The 15,964-nt window shown below is 36.0% G+C and overlaps 2 protein-coding genes across 5 annotated transcripts in view; one reads left to right on the top strand and one right to left on the bottom strand.

The window, feature by feature from the left end:
• LOC107653500 (muscle, skeletal receptor tyrosine protein kinase-like) overlaps positions 1-7,544 on the top strand; it is a 32,165-nt gene extending 24,621 nt beyond the window's left edge. For 2 of the 3 annotated variants that reach the window (XM_016440235.1, XM_016440233.1), the window contains exons 9-17: positions 209-472; positions 1,720-1,883; positions 2,451-2,474; positions 2,822-2,910; positions 3,614-3,773; positions 3,936-4,122; positions 4,973-5,167; positions 5,889-6,037; positions 6,364-7,544. In XM_016440235.1, coding sequence (XP_016295721.1) covers positions 209-472; positions 1,720-1,883; positions 2,451-2,474; positions 2,822-2,910; positions 3,614-3,773; positions 3,936-4,122; positions 4,973-5,167; positions 5,889-6,037; positions 6,364-7,049 — 1,918 coding nt within the window. In that variant the 3' untranslated portion in view covers positions 7,050-7,544. The remainder of the gene's footprint in view (positions 1-208; positions 473-1,719; positions 1,884-2,450; positions 2,475-2,821; positions 2,911-3,613; positions 3,774-3,935; positions 4,123-4,972; positions 5,168-5,888; positions 6,038-6,363) is intronic. The other variant, XM_016440234.1, reaches the window with a different exon arrangement.
• Positions 7,545-13,412: 5,868 nt separating this feature from the next.
• The window catches only part of lpar1 (lysophosphatidic acid receptor 1), a 63,680-nt gene continuing 61,128 nt past the window's right edge, over positions 13,413-15,964 (bottom strand). For both annotated transcript variants that reach the window (XM_016440232.1, XM_016440230.1), the window contains exon 3: positions 13,413-14,287. In XM_016440232.1, coding sequence (XP_016295718.1) covers positions 13,986-14,287 — 302 coding nt within the window. In that variant the 3' untranslated portion in view covers positions 13,413-13,985. The remainder of the gene's footprint in view (positions 14,288-15,964) is intronic.

The following is a 15,964-nucleotide window of genomic DNA, read 5'->3' as shown; positions in this document are numbered from 1 at the left end:
ACTAAATGCAAAAAAAAAAAAAAAAAGTACAAAAAAAAAAAGTGAAAACTTCATCCGATGTCCCCTTTAACCAGAACTACAATAGTGTATTAATGATACTAAAATAACACTGAAGTACACTACAAGTGCACATTCAACACAATAAAGTGCATTACTTTTTCACATACATAAACAACAACTGATCAACCAAATGTCTTATCTTATTTAGACTGTACAAAGGCAGCGCTGGCTACTGCAGTACATACAGAGGCGACGTGTGTCAAAACGTGCTCCGTCGAGATGCACTGGTGTTTTTCAACTACTCTCTACCGAGCCCAGAGGATGCGCAGGAGTACCTGGCCCAGAGCGCATGGGGGGAGCTGGACGGGGTGAGCTCATTCTGCAGGCCCGCCGCCAGATCCTTGCTCTGTCACGCCACCTTCCAGGACTGCAACCCGTCTGGACTCGGACCAGCACCCAAACCCATCTGCAGGTAATGGAAATGTGCTGATACCGTGCAGAATATACCTCTATACCGGAAAATATACAATAAACAAGAAGAAGCCAAAACAACATATGTGAGTCATTCTCAGATTTCCTAGCATTGCATCAGAAAAAGCATATCTTTACTGAACAGGAAACATCACTGGTGAGCTGTGAGTCGTGAACCTGTTAACAGAATGACAACCGCGAGGAACGAATTGTTAGAAATTCTGTTTTGATGAATGGGTGACCTTTATCTTTTATTCAGTACTTATATATCACATTGCATTTGGAATGTAATCAATTTTCCATTTAAACCAAAAAAAAAAATAATAATAATAATTAATTAATTAATAATAATAAATAAATGGGTGATTTTTAAAGCAGAATATAAACTGGTGTAATAATTAATAATAATAATAATAATAATAATAATAATAATAATAATAATAATAATAATAATAATAATAATAATAATAATAATAATAATAATAATAATAATAATAATAATAATAATAATAATAATAATAATAATAATAATAATAATAATAATAATAATAATAATAATAATAATAATAATAATAATAATAATAATAATAATAATAATAATAATAATAATAATAATAATATTTGTTTGTGGAAATAAAATTTACATTTTTTTTAACATTTATTATGTTTCTATCTATCTATCTATCTATCTAGAACTTTTTGCAATGATAAACAAACAAACAAACAAATAAATAAAACAGAAAGGTATTTTATATACTTTAGTTCTTGTAATATTTGTCACACTGTATTTTTTAAAACTAACAATTATTATTTACTTTTTTTATTATACCTATTTTTTGTTTTATGCTGAGGCAGAAACATAATTATTTGTATTATATTGTGTACATTTAAAACAAAAAATTATGTGCGAATTTAAAAATAAGAATTTTAATTTAAGATATAATAAAATAAGATAATCAAATGTAGTCTAATTTTTAAGTATAGTATGACATGATTTTCCTCAGGCACAGAAACGGCACCACATACAGATAAAGACCCATATTGTTATTTAGTAAGTAGTCATTTAGTAGATACTTTTATCGAAAGTAAGTCACAGTAGTGGAGCAGCCTGAGGTTTGCTCATCATACTTGAGCAAACAATGGTGGTCGACCCAGAATCCGGCAAGTTTTCAAATGCTAGCCCTAAGCTTTAACCACTAAACCACCCATGCTATATATATACTGTATTTATATGCTGTTGTGTCACAGGGAGCACTGTGTCGCAGTTAAAGAGCTGTACTGTTATAAAGAGTGGCGTTCTGCTGAGGAAAGTTCTCATCGAGGCTTCCCACACAGCATCACTCTCCCAGAATGCACCTCTCTACCCAGCCGACAAGCAGACCCATCATCATGTACAGTGGTTCCTTACGTTGGTAAGAGTGACATGCTATTATATAGACACACATTTTCCCAATGGGTGCCATTTGGCTCAGTCTTTGTTTAGTTATGAAAATCCTGTGATATTTTGGAGCTGATTGTCAATGATGTCCATAAAGCATCCGTCCCATGAAAACAATGGGTTTTAGTGGAAAAAACGCCATGTATGGTTCTTGGCAGGACAATGCTGTAGATTTGTTTTTTCTTTGTTTATGTGAAATGCCTCGTGAGGAATGTGAGGATAGCAAACCTGTAGATGGACAAGATTAGGGTGGTTTATAGCCACAGCACGTGAGGAAGGATCAGTTGGAGAGGTTGGACAGCTGAGTAAATGTTCCCATCTAAGAGTTTCCATGCCATGTTTGCAAGTTGTTGTCTTGCTCATGGAGTGGCAAAATGTGGTGGAAACAGCAATGAAATGGTAATTCTATACTGCAAGAACGTGACAGTTATGCTTTGTGTATCTTCTAGAAACCTGTGTGACTGAAACATAACTAAACTTAATGAGTAAAATGAATAAATCAATGAAACACACTGGGTGTGTGTGTGTGTGTGTTATACAGATATCAATAAAGACCAAGTTACAAGTAAGTAAGAATTTGACTTTGTTTTCTTCATGGATTGTGGTGTCTAAAACCCGGAGAAATATAGAGATTTATTTTTTATTTACACTTGCATGTGAACTGCTGTGGAAATTAATGAATGAATGAATAATTACTAATTAAATCAGTTTAATAAAAATAATTATTATTAATTATTACATTATTTTAAATGAGCAAAAACAGCTGCATGTTTACTAACATAACTTTGGACTCCAGTGCATATTTATTATTATTATTATTATTATTATTATTATTATTATTAAACTGCAATAATAATCATAAAAGCACACATTTCAGTATATTTGACCATTTACTGTTTATATATTCTTTAGCAACATGTTACAATGACAAAGGAAGATTTTACCAAGGAACTCACAACATGACAGCATCTTCAATTCCCTGTCAGCGATGGAACCAGCAGGTAAATGTTTGTTTGAAAGTCAGCAGAAAATCAAAATCGACAAATACATGTTCTTGCTTTTATTTAGTTTGATTATTCAATGCATGCTTCTCTGAAGAATGTTTAATTTTCATAATTTTTAATCAAATTGCAATAACTAGTTCTGTCAAAGTTTTGACAATGGTTAATGCAGTCATGTAATAAAGGTTATGGCAATCATAGCAAATAACAATAGATTTGACAAAGATATGCTATTGGCATATGTTGCTCGAGGAGAATTTGACCTTGTACAATCTCAAAACTCAAATGTGTAATTGAAAAGTGTAAAGATAAACAGTATCGCCAAGTTAGAGTATTGGACAAAGGGTTAGAATTGAATATCAATGAACAAATATTACTTTAACAATAACCTAACCCTAAACAATCCAAATACTGCATGTTAGCATATGCTCAGTGACCTTCAGAAGATATGTACACAGGAAACATATTTTTTTACTGCAAAAACAATGGAGAGTCAAAATACGCAAATCCAGAGGTTTCCTTTGAAATTAAGTTTTGAATGGAGAATATTTTGTCTCTTTTCAAAACAGTGTGGAAGCGTTTAATGCATGCAGTGGGTTTCAACCTGGAGAAGCTGGAAATATCAGGGATAATGGGAATATTGAATTTAGCCACAGAGGTTTGTGTTTCTTGGTTGACCGCTCTCTTTTTTCCCCCCACTCAGGATCCCCATCAACATAGACTCTCTGTAGATGTGATTCCTGAGTTGCGAAATGCAGAAAACTACTGTCGTAACCCAGGAGGAGAGAGTGCCAGGCCATGGTGCTACACCACAAACCCTAATGTACGCTGGGAGTACTGTCTGGTGCCCAAATGTGGAGAAGGTACAGTATATAAATGTATATCTGACTAATAAATAAGATCAATTAGAACAACACCGAGAAAATTCTAAATTATTTTTGACTGGAGGAACTAACCCTAGATTGTCATAGACTCTGAAATCTGTTCCAAATCATCTGCCTCAACATTATTTTTCTTTTCTTCAGTTATGACTGTGAAGACTGCACCCTCGATTACAAAACCGGTCCAGATTTACCCACCTCCTCATGTGTCTACAGCCTACTCAATGAGCGTTATCATCCTTATCATTTCTGGCTTCGCTGGGGCAGCCTTCTTTACCGTACTCATCCTTATGTGCCACAGACGAAAGAAAATGTTGCAAAAAAGGAAAAGGTGAATGATGGACTTGTCTCATTTGAGTCATATAGTCACTCAATAAAATTACCTACACTGCTAAAAGGTTGATGGCTCAAACCTTTAGAAAGTGTGATCCAAGAGGGCTGATGTAGGACAGGGGTGCCTGTAAAGTTTCGTTCCAACCATGCTCTCTAACACACCTGTCTGAAATGATCAAGTGCTCTTGACAATCTTAGTTAGCTGGTTCAGTTGTGTTTGATCAGGGTTGGAGCTGAACTTTGTAGAAAGGTAGGTCTTCAGGAACAGGATTGGGCACCCTTGATGTACCAAGATGTACCAAGTAAGGTGCGCAATAGTATCAACATCTCTACTGTAGTAGGTCCTGAAAAAACATTCCTATTAAACAATCCTAATCCCAAATCTGACTCTAGCAGGAAACATAATCTAAATGACTCTAGAACAGGGGTGGCCAACCTTGATTCTGGTGGGATGCCATCCTGCAGAGTTTAGCTCCAGCACTAATCAAACCTGAAATCAAGGTGTTCAGGATTAGTTGAAAATAAAGGTGTATTGAACCAGGATTGGAACTGAAATCTGCAGGAATGTAGCCGTTTAGGAGCAGGGTTGGCTATCCCATCTCTTGGAGGTACACCATCATACAGAGTTTAGCTCCAATTCTGTTCCAACACACTTGTCTGTAATGTCCAAGTAATCCTGGACATCTTGTTTAGTGGAACTCTGCAGTAAAGTGGCTCTCCTCTAGAGTTAAACACCCTTACTTTTGGGAACTCTCACTAAACGTGTACTTAAATTTGCTATGGAATTTGCATTACCTAAATTATTAGCTAAATGCATCTAAACAAAACAGTTGTGCTTCTATATCCAGTAGGGTGCTGGAGACGCCTACTCTGACCACCCTCCCCTCAGAGCTCTTGCTGGACAGACTTCATCCCAACCCCATGTACCAACGGCTGCCTCTCCTTCTCAACTCCAAGCTCCTCAGTCTCGAATATCCACGCAATAACATTGAATACACCCGCGACATTGGAGAAGGGGCCTTCGGTAGGGTGTTTCAGGCAAGGTGAGAGCTACCAAATGGTACAAGCAAATGTAACACCAGTGGTGCTAATGTCTGTCCTTGTTTACCACTGTAAGTGTTTATACGGACGGTCCATCACACGATTTAATTTGTATGGTTTTGTCAGAGTGAACTTTTAGACTATGTGAATGATGACCAAACAGCCATGTAGTCCTGATATCAGGTATTTAGAGACCCCTGGGAAGTACATCAGTGGTTAAAATGTATACACCATATGGCTGTCTCCTGAAATAGGATCTTGGATAGGTCTAGTAAACATGTGATGTGTTTCAATATGAAACTTCCCCGTAGACACTATCGTGTGAGCAAGCCCTGCTGAGGAGGATATTTATAGACACCCATTAGAAAAGTGTTTACTTCTCCAGGAACACACAGGAGCCTTCTGCACAGGAAGTGCAATCTTAATGACATTCTAAGCTGGTTCTTGAGTTGCTGCCATTGTGGTTCTGTTTCCACAGTTTGGCATCACCATTTAAACTATTTTGAAAGGCTGTATGACCTGTTTTTCAATTTGAGATAGAGTACAGTACAGAGAAATCTGGTTTGAGATCAGTGAAGGTAGCCTGCTACTACCGCCCAGTGTTTACCATTACAGATTGTGTACGCTGACTGCCCAGTTCTGCCAGCTTGTAAAGATACAAATTTCTTTAGCTGTACAACCATAAACCATCTACTAGTTCCCAATGTGCCTGCTGTCCTTTAGAGCCCCTGGTCTTTTGCCGATGGAGCCGTTCACCATGGTGGCAGTGAAAATGTTGAAAGAGGAAGCTTCAGCTGATATGCAGAATGACTTTCAAAGAGAAGCTGCACTCATGGCTGAGTTCGATCACCCCAACATTGTCCGTCTCCTGGGTAATGTATCACAACTGTATGCCTTCAAAGGCTTGCACTTTTAGAATACATCTGCTTGAGGACTTTCCTAAAATGAACCACATCTGCTTCCTATTCCATGTATGTCCTTTCCTCAAGGGTAAAACAATCGAAAAAGCCTTAAAATAGCTTGACTCATCCATTTCAGATTTGACCCAGTGTGTAACCCTGGATCAGTCCCCTCTGTGGCATTCCGGAACCAGATTCAGTGCCTCGACCCAGTGTTAGCATAACAGAAGGATATTTTTGGTTAGGTATCCACTGTTGGTAGCACAACTAAGCCTGTCGTTTGTGTATCTGTCATGCAGGAGTCTGTGCGGTGGGGAAGCCCATGTGTCTCATGTTTGAATACATGGCCTATGGGGACTTGAATGAATTCCTGCGACGTCGCTCTTCAACCCAGCAGACCAGTCTAAGTCGGGATACCTTGACAAGAAGCAGTCTCGTGTTGGAACCTGAGCATTACCCACCCCTCAGCTGCCTGGAGCAGCTCTCCATTTCTAAGCAGGTGGCGGCAGGAATGGTGTACTTGTCGGAACGCAAGTTTGTGCACCGTGACCTAGCTACTCGCAACTGTTTGGTAGCAGAAAACTTGGTTGTGAAAATTGCAGATTTTGGTCTCTCACGCAACATCTATGCAGCTGATTACTATAAAGCCGGTGAAAATGATGCCATCCCAATTCGCTGGATGCCACCTGAATCTATCTTCTACAACCGCTACACCAGCGAGTCAGATGTGTGGGCTTATGGTGTGGTATTATGGGAAATCTTCTCATATGGCATGCAGCCTTACTACGGCATGGCCCATGAGGAGGTCATCTACTATGTAAGGGATGGAAACGTGCTTGCCTGTCCAGAAAACTGCCCACAGGAGCTGTACAACCTCATGCGTTTGTGTTGGAGCACTCATCCCACTGACCGGCCTAGTTTCGCCAGCATTCACCGCATCCTAGAAAGAATGCATGACCAGATGCCCAAATCTGGCCCCTCTTGAGGATCTCTAAAAATGCAATTCAAAGAACCAAAAAGCTCCATTAGAATCCCAAAGAGCCCTGAGGGATCTTGAAGAAGGATGAAACATTTTAAGGTATCCACAAGAGCTGAAGACAACCCAGAGGAGACCTTACAGAGTACTGACAAACCTTTAAGTGCCCACAAATACTAAAGAACACAGAGGAGCATTGAGGAATGTGAACGAAGCCTAAAACGATTGAAAAGGCTAACACACCTTAAGGAATACTGATCCCTCAAACTCTTTGAAGATGACTGCTTGCATCTGCTCAAAGGATCTCAACAGTTGTCTTTCAATGACACAGATGTACAACAGACATCAGATGAGTGCTAATTAAGGTTTGAGCTGATTTGGATAAACAGGATCAGGATAGAAGGTTAACATCTAGTAATAAGGTGGATGTAGTGCAGTCACTGCAAGAATCTAGAATGAAATCTCTGCAAGCAGAGATATACAGTATGATTTTTTTTTCTACTTTTCTTCATTTTTGGATCTATTTTGAGATATATTTTAACAGTACTATGCATCTGATTATGATTTAGTTACATTCTTAAAAGAAGTTAATCCAAGAACATGTTATAGTGCTTCAAGCTGAATAGCATTGTCATTGTTTAATTTAAATTTAAAACATTTTAGTAGAATAGCTTATTCCAAAGTGGCACATCATCACTTTATTAGTTTATGTTGTAACTGAATAGTTTTGTTAATTTCGCATTAATTGATATTCCAAGATAAGACATTTCTTTGTTTGTTCTCAGTCATATCGGTAAGTAGAAGTGAGTGAAGCAATGTATCAGAAAATATTGTAGAGAAGTGTATGTAAAATATGTTTTAACAATTTATTAAGATCATGCCTCGTAATCCATTAAGATTGAATTGGTATTAATTATATGTGTATTATCATAAATTGAGACAAAGAGATCGGCTTAAATCGTTTTAATGCTTTCAATCATTTATCTGTTTGATGGTCCCAAATACACTACTAGTCATGATTAGTCATGATCTGGTACAACTCACCCATTTCATTTTCAGTTCAGTTCAGCATGTCCAAACTTCTGACAGATATTTTGAAAAACATCTCAGAAAAAAAAAAAAATGCTTTGGGAATTTGTTATTATGCACACATTTGTTTTGTGTTATTATTATGTCATTACTGTATTATTACACCATTTTAAGCAGGTCTGTTAATATAGTGGTTCCATTTGCTATATGAATAGATGTTGGAGATGACTTGCTTTAAATAAAACTTCATTTTTTTTTATTTCTCTGGTTGTTGTCTTAAAAACATGTTTGTAAATAAATACACCAATCCACAATTCAAAAAGCAACATTCATAGTATATGAATGTAACTGTCAACATCAAATATGATTAAATGTAATAATTAAATGAGGTTATTAAGAAACTGATAGTCTACTGGACACTTGTTTTTCAGTTTAAAATATAGGCTTACTTTGGGTAGCAGACAGGGGGCAGTATTACATCACATAAACTAAAATGACCTCATGGAGCCTGATTTATGGCACTACCTTTCTCTGCATTTGAGCTGGTTTTTGCTCTAAGCGTTCAAAACAGGAACTTGCTGAGACTGTATTAAATGACGCTGGCATTTAATGAAGAGGGATGGTGAAGGATTTACTTTCAACGTGTGTGGGACTGTTTCTCTATTCCAGCATTTAATTCATCATCTCAGAATGTCGGGTCACATCTGATAATCCTAGAAATACATTGTCTTTGCCATGAGTTTTTAGCTGTTGAAGAAACCTCAAGGAGTAAGCGAGGCAAACCCACAGATGTCCCAATAGTAGCAGGCCAAGTGACGAATGGATTCATGAGCCGTGGCTCCTACCAGCATGTTTGGAAGACTGAGAGGCCACAACACAACCAAGCGGGTGAATTGGGGCCTCAGTGATTTCTATTCAAACCGTACACTCTCTCTGACCCTTGTGATGTAACTTTGTGAAAAACACAGAATTCCTGATCACCCTACGAGACACTTAAAGAAAAAAGCTGATCCTTTCTTACTATAATACAAAATAAGGTCCCACTTTATATTAAGTGGCCCTAATACCTGTGTACTTACACAGTAACTAGATGTGTACGTAGTATGTAACCACAGTGTAAGTACACATTGGTACATAGTATGTAGAGCTGTAATATTTCTGTAACTACACACATGTAACAAACTCCGAATGGTTTGTGTAAGTACAAATGTGTAACAGGACATATATAACTACATTTTGTAACAACAACATGTATAAGAATAATTGGAACAATTTGATCCAGGGGCTGGAGATGGGTAGGTTTAGGGATGGAAATGGGATCCAGGGGGTTGGAGATGGGTAGGTTTAGGGATATGTAAAGTGAGAGGAGTTGGATCTCAAGTTGGTGCACCACTGTAATACTAGTGTACTTACATGGTGACTCCTAAGGAACTGTCCACTTAATATAAAGTGTAACATTCTGGACACCAACCACAATTTATATGTAAAGCCTAACTTACTGGCCGCTGCTGTGTAACATCAGAGTAATTACATGGTACATCCATAGGAATTGTTTACTTAATATAAAGTGTAACACTTTCATTGGGATCTTATCAATTCTAGTGGAGACACATGAGCTTACTGGGGTAATTTTCTCAGGAGAAAGCAGGAAACCACAATGACCTGCGAGTTTCCTTTTGATCGTCATCTAATCTCACTGCTGTCTAGGAATAACAACCCAAGATGGGATCCTTTTTGTGATTTTCTCCTGTTTTGCTAAAGCTGTATTCTGGTTTTTGGTCTGTTTTGGGGGTCTGACACAGTCTTTGAGTGAGAGGGTGGAGCAAACCTGGGAAGTGGACAGTAGGTTGACTGTTCCCATTTTGGTTCATTTATTTAGGACTTGAGAGCACAGCTTAGTATAGCCGTAGTCTCCTACATTTCAGAATAGTAGTACTTGGATATACCTACTTGCATTTTGTAGTAAAAGCTTATTGATTTACTTAATGGATAACACATTATGCATGCACGTGTTCTTGTCCAAGTTTAAAATGTACCATTAATATTTGTAAGGCTAGTTTGGGACGTGAATTGACCAGATGTTCTCAGATTCATATTATTGCTGATAATACAATTTAAAATGGAAAAAAAGTATGCACTTTAGCGTACTTTAAAAAATTAGGGAAATAATATACTTTAAAAGAGTATACTTAAGTGCAAATTGAATGTAATGTTTTCAGACATTTAATTTAATTTTAATTGCAATTTAATTAAAATGTTGTTTAAAAGAGCAATTTCAAACTATTTTTTTTTCTTTTCTAAAATTCAATTCAATTTTTTAAAGCCTGTTTAATGCAATTTAAGTTGAAATGACATGTACAACCGAAATCAGAGAAATAAATCAGAAAATAAAAATCGAAACATTTGGTAACAGTTAGTAAGGTAGTTATTAAGTTTAGGTATGGGTTGGATTAATGGATCTAAAATATGGTCATGCAGAATAAGGCATGAATATGTGCTTTATATGTACTAATAAACAGCCAATATGCTAGTAATATGCATGCTAATAAACAACGTGAACAGTATTAGCAAATATTTTCACTAGTAATTTTAGACAATTGGATCCCAATGTACTTTACATTCAAACACTGTTCTCCTTCACAGCTTCATGATAGCTGTCTGAGAAACTGCATGTCTACTATCACACAGGACTAAAGAGTAACGCAAACACAGAGGAATTTTGACCCCAGCTGCTCTGGTTTATAGACTTGGCCATGTCCAAGCAAAAACTGAAGTCCAATTGTCCCGTGGAATCTCTTTGGCCGTATGTTTCATATACCAGGCATTTTCACAATTGTTTTACAGATGTAACACACGTTCCTTATAGCGGCCAAAAATGAGACCATGCAGTGAGGGTCTGTTTTTTATAGTTCTTGTAGATTAGTGACATCAGCTTTGACGGAGTAATATCCCCATCACTCATCAACTTGCTCTGAACACAAGGATTTCCTACCAGTTTGCAGGAAATGTGGAAAACTCAATTTTGTTGTAATTCTGGAAAATATCTGGCAACTGTAAGCCATGACATTACAGGGTAACTGACACATGCAAAAGAACAAATGGACTAAAATGTCAGCATGTGCAAATGCAAAACAGTGACCTTTACCATTTGAAATTAAAAACATCAAATACATATTTGGTAAATGACGCACCAGATGAGGATCTGACTCATATGCAGATTTTTTTTTTTTTTAAGAAGGTTCACTAATTGAATGACATTGTTAAGTGAATGTTACCATACAGGCTTTCAGACTTCATAAGGGAACAAGTATCTTTTCTGAAATGGTCACATTTGCTGAAACGTAAAAGGAAACACTGTCATTTTTCAACCCAGAATGAACCTATGGCCCATGACCTGTCGAGCACAGCTGTCTTTTCTGGAGCACTGGACTGCTTCAAACTTGCTTTCGCAACAGTGCAAGACTTGCAACAAGGCTGGAACATTTGCTGCTTGGATGATGCAAAAAAAAAAGAGGTTTTATAGGTTGTTTTCCTGGTAAGACAAATAACATGAACAGTTCTTAACAAACTCAAACATCCACATTGAATCAATGCATATTTTCACTGTAAAACGTATGACAATGTTAATGTGTTTTTGTAAGACTACTGATAATACTGATATGTTTTAGAAATATAGCATCTCAACCAAAACTCCTCCATTTGTCAAAGTGTGCAAATCTTCAGATTTCAGCCATATTAAAGTGGATTCATTTTCTTTACATACAATGCTATTTCAAACATGAATAAACATGTCATAGAGTAAAAAAAAAATACTTATTTTACATCAGTTTTAAACTGGAGGTTATTTCCTGAGAAACTTCCCTTCTTATGAACAATACGCCAAATATAAAACTGTTAATTTCACATATGTTAGCATTATAGTAGCACTTTTTGAACACTTACAAGTCATACTTACTATATATGAATTTTATTGCATCATTTTTCTGAGAATGTTTTTTTTTTTTGTAATTCAATCAATTGGTGTTCAAGTTATTTTAGCGAATGTGTGCCGTTCTCATTAAATTCACAAAGGAACATAGTATAGATGGGAGGAGCTCATAAAAAGTGTCATATTTATCATTAAATGCTCAAATACTTTTTCGGGACACTGTATGTAGCGTTAAACTTCTATATGAAAACACCTGTCCTTCCATGCTTGGCCAAAATGTTATTTTGTATGATTGGATTAGATTTTAAAGAAGACGTTTAGAACTAAATGTTTAACTTTGAACAATAAACATTCCCTTTTTGACTAACATATGAATATATACACATATTATATACATACGTACATATGGTGGTATATGAAGTAAAGACGTTTTTGATAATTTAATTTCCATCATGTTGAACCATAAGAATTTTTTAAAATTCTTTCAACATGATGACATTAGATTTTGATTAAGGCCATGACATAAGGTATGTTGCATCACTTAAATTAATTAATCAATTACATGTCCACACATTGGACATTCATAAAAATAGTCGTCATTTGTACTATCATTTTGTTTTAGAAAAGTGTCCAGAATTTTTTTTTTTCACAATATATGCTCATCAAGGCTACATTAAAAAAAAATACAGTAAAAACAGTAATATTACGAAATATTATTGCAATTTAAAATAACTGTTTTCTATATGACTTTAAGATTACAAATATTTAAGGCATGGGTCTTCATCCCTATTGAAAATTATTGGGAATGATATTATTAATTTTTGGTGTGTCAGGAAAAAGATAAAGTTGTTGAGTAAATTAAATTATGTCAAGTTACTGAGGTATAAGTATACCCAGCTTCACATCAATATCTAATGGTCCTTGTCATATGAAATTCAAATTCAAGCATTCATCTACATTCTAAACCTTTTGGACCCCATTCACTTATTTCTGTGATCAAAGCTGAATTTTCAGCATCATTACTCCAGTCTTCAGTGTCACATGATCCTTCAGAAATCATTCTGATATGCTGATTTGATGCTCAGTTGTTATCAATTATTATTGGTGCTCAATTATTAATTATGGTTCTTATTATTATTATAAATGCTGAAAATTAAGTTTGCTTTCACAAATTTTTGCTGCTTTAATAATTTTGTGAAAATTAATTATTTGAAAAGAAATTTCACAAGAACAACATTTATTTGAAATATAAATATGTTTTATCATTAAAAATGTCAGCATCTTTGCTGAATAAAATATAAAGTATTTATTTCGCCTCTCTCTCTCTCTCTCTCTCTCTCTCTCTCTCTCTCTCTTTTAGTCTTACTTTTTTAATGGTAATGTATCACAGTTAACATTATTGCTTTACTGTATTTTTGAATGCATGCAGCCTTGGTAAGCATAAGAGAGAAAACAATACTTTTGACCAGTAGTGTATTTTTCGGGTTTTCTATTTGCTGGCAGCTTGGTATCATAGGGATGAACCTGCAGTGCAGTGCAAAACAAAACAAAAACAAAAAGCAAATACTCAAGTACTTCGCATAATTCACCAAAATTATTTCCCAGCGGCCTCTTATGTGCACTCTTTCTTTCTAGTGCAAACTGAGGACAGATTCACTGGACACTTCACTACGCCCTTCACTTCAACACCTGCTGTACAAGACTAAAAATCACGTAACTCCTCGATTTACAACAATCTGGCCAAAAAATTACAACTAGCCAAAATACTCTGACTTTCCAACTTTTCCACACTTAAAGCATTTTGAGAACAAATACGATTTTTGTTAATAATTTTGTTGATTCTTGGATTCGCCTTTAAATAGTTCAATATCATGTTGAAACATTATCAAGACAGAACCAGCACAGAACACAAGTCTTTTGCTGATGAAAATGCCTTTTTCACAGTCTCTTCTCGCTTATGCTCAGTAGATCCCGGCCCGTGTTGAACCTCAGACCACTGAATGGTCGTTATGGTGCGCGCCGCTCAGGACCGTGTGGTTGAAGGAGGACGCAGACCTGTCCGAACCCTCTGCTGTACCGTTCACATTCTCCTGCCGCTGACAGCACAGGATCTGTTTGAACGTGACGCTCATCTCCTTGTCCCGGTAGGAGTAAATGATAGGGTTCATTGCAGAGTTGAATTCCGCTAAAAGAAGGAAGAATTTCTCGTAGGTCAGGACATTGCAGTTGGAGCAGACCACGTCCAGCAGGAGAAGCACCAAACCAGGCGTCCAGCACACAATGAAAGCGCCTGAAAAGCAAGAGGAAATGGATGCGACTCATGAGTATTTGAGGACACTGTCAAGTTAAATCTGTACTGATTTAGCAGGTTTAAAAGTAGCACAGTCAAGATCAATAACTGTAACATGAGAGTTCCTCACAGCACACAACTATCCTCCTTAGTTTAGGATTATTCAACATTTTCTGTAGTGTGTATATTAAGTATTAAGAGTTATCCCAAGACTTTTCAAACTAACTTAACAGCAAACATTTACAATTAAAACAAACAAGCAAAACTTCATCAAATATATTATTTACAAAAATAGATGTATGTATTTAAGGGTAACACTTTACAATAAGGTTCATTAGTTAATAGTAGTATTAGTTAACGTGAACTAAGCATGCACTCTAAAAAAAATGCTGGGTTGTTTCAACCAAACTTTGGGTCAAATATGGACTAACCCAACTTTTGGGTTAAAAATTGTATGTAACACTTTATTTTAAGGTGTCCTTGTTACACATGTTACATGTATAATAACAATAAATTATGCATAATTACATGCAAGTAACCCTAAGCCAAGCCCTAATCCTAACTCTAACCATAAAGTAAGTACATGTAGTTAATTAATATTACTCAGTACTTAAATGTATAATTACACTATAACAAGGACACCTTAAAATAAAGTGTAACCAGATTTTATTAAAAAATGTAACCCAACGGTTGGGTTAGTCCATATCTGACCCAAATTTGGGTTGAAACAACCCAACATTTTTTAGAGTATGAACAATACTTCTACAACATTTATTGATCTTATTTAATGTTAATTTCAACATTTACTAATGCATTATTAAAGTCAAAAGTTGTATTTGTTAGCATTAATGCACTTTTTTTTTTTTATTGTAAATAAAACATAAAAGACATAATAGCACATTGTACAAGAACATACTATTTCAGCCTTTCTACTTTAAAAGTTCATGTTTAATTCAGTGTTACTTGCCATTTATTTGTAATTATTTGTGAAATTGACTAAGTTTCAAAGTTTTTTTTTTCTTTTTCTCTTCAGTGCATGTGGTTTGTGTAAAGACAGCATTTTATGGTCTTCTTCAGGGATGCTTCCTTAGAAGGTAGTTTCCTGTATAGGCAGTGCACTACGTTTTGAAAGAGCCTGCATCTCATAAGGCAGCGGATATCTGGCTTTTCCATTACTAACAGAAGGGCAGGGTTGCATCCCTGTGCTTAAACAATCCTTATAGTGTATATATATATATATATCTTTGTGCCAAACTTCTTATTTTGTTATAAATCTATCCCAACATGACTTTGACTACCAAAAAGTGTTTACTGAAAAAGAACATTTTGGCTACAGTTGCTTTTTTGCACGACAGAAATACATTTGCAAGAGCACTACTCTTCTTTTAGTCAAACGCAGCTGCTCTTGAATGGTTTACATCACTAGAAAGTTATGTGGAGACTCTCAGCAGTTAGATAAACTCCAAGCTGTTTCCAGCACAGCTTTGCCACATGTTTTGCTCTCTCTCTGAACGAACCCAGAGATGTGAGCGAGGGGCACTGAAGACTGCGTTTGAAGTCAGAGACTCTGACAAAATTGTAGTTTCAACCACAAAGACCCCTGCTTAAAACGTCCTGTTTGTTTGTTTTACTCAGAAACCTGATGCCACTTCAGATTCATTGTTCTTCTGAGAATAA

The sequence above is a fragment of the Sinocyclocheilus anshuiensis genome, unplaced genomic scaffold (assembly GCF_001515605.1).
Source record: "Sinocyclocheilus anshuiensis isolate Anshui unplaced genomic scaffold, SAMN03320099.WGS_v1.1 scaffold3, whole genome shotgun sequence".
NCBI classification, from domain to species: domain Eukaryota; kingdom Metazoa; phylum Chordata; class Actinopteri; order Cypriniformes; family Cyprinidae; genus Sinocyclocheilus; species Sinocyclocheilus anshuiensis.
The sequence above is the reverse complement of the archived record's forward strand: the minus strand, read 5'-3'. Positions and strand labels throughout refer to the sequence as shown.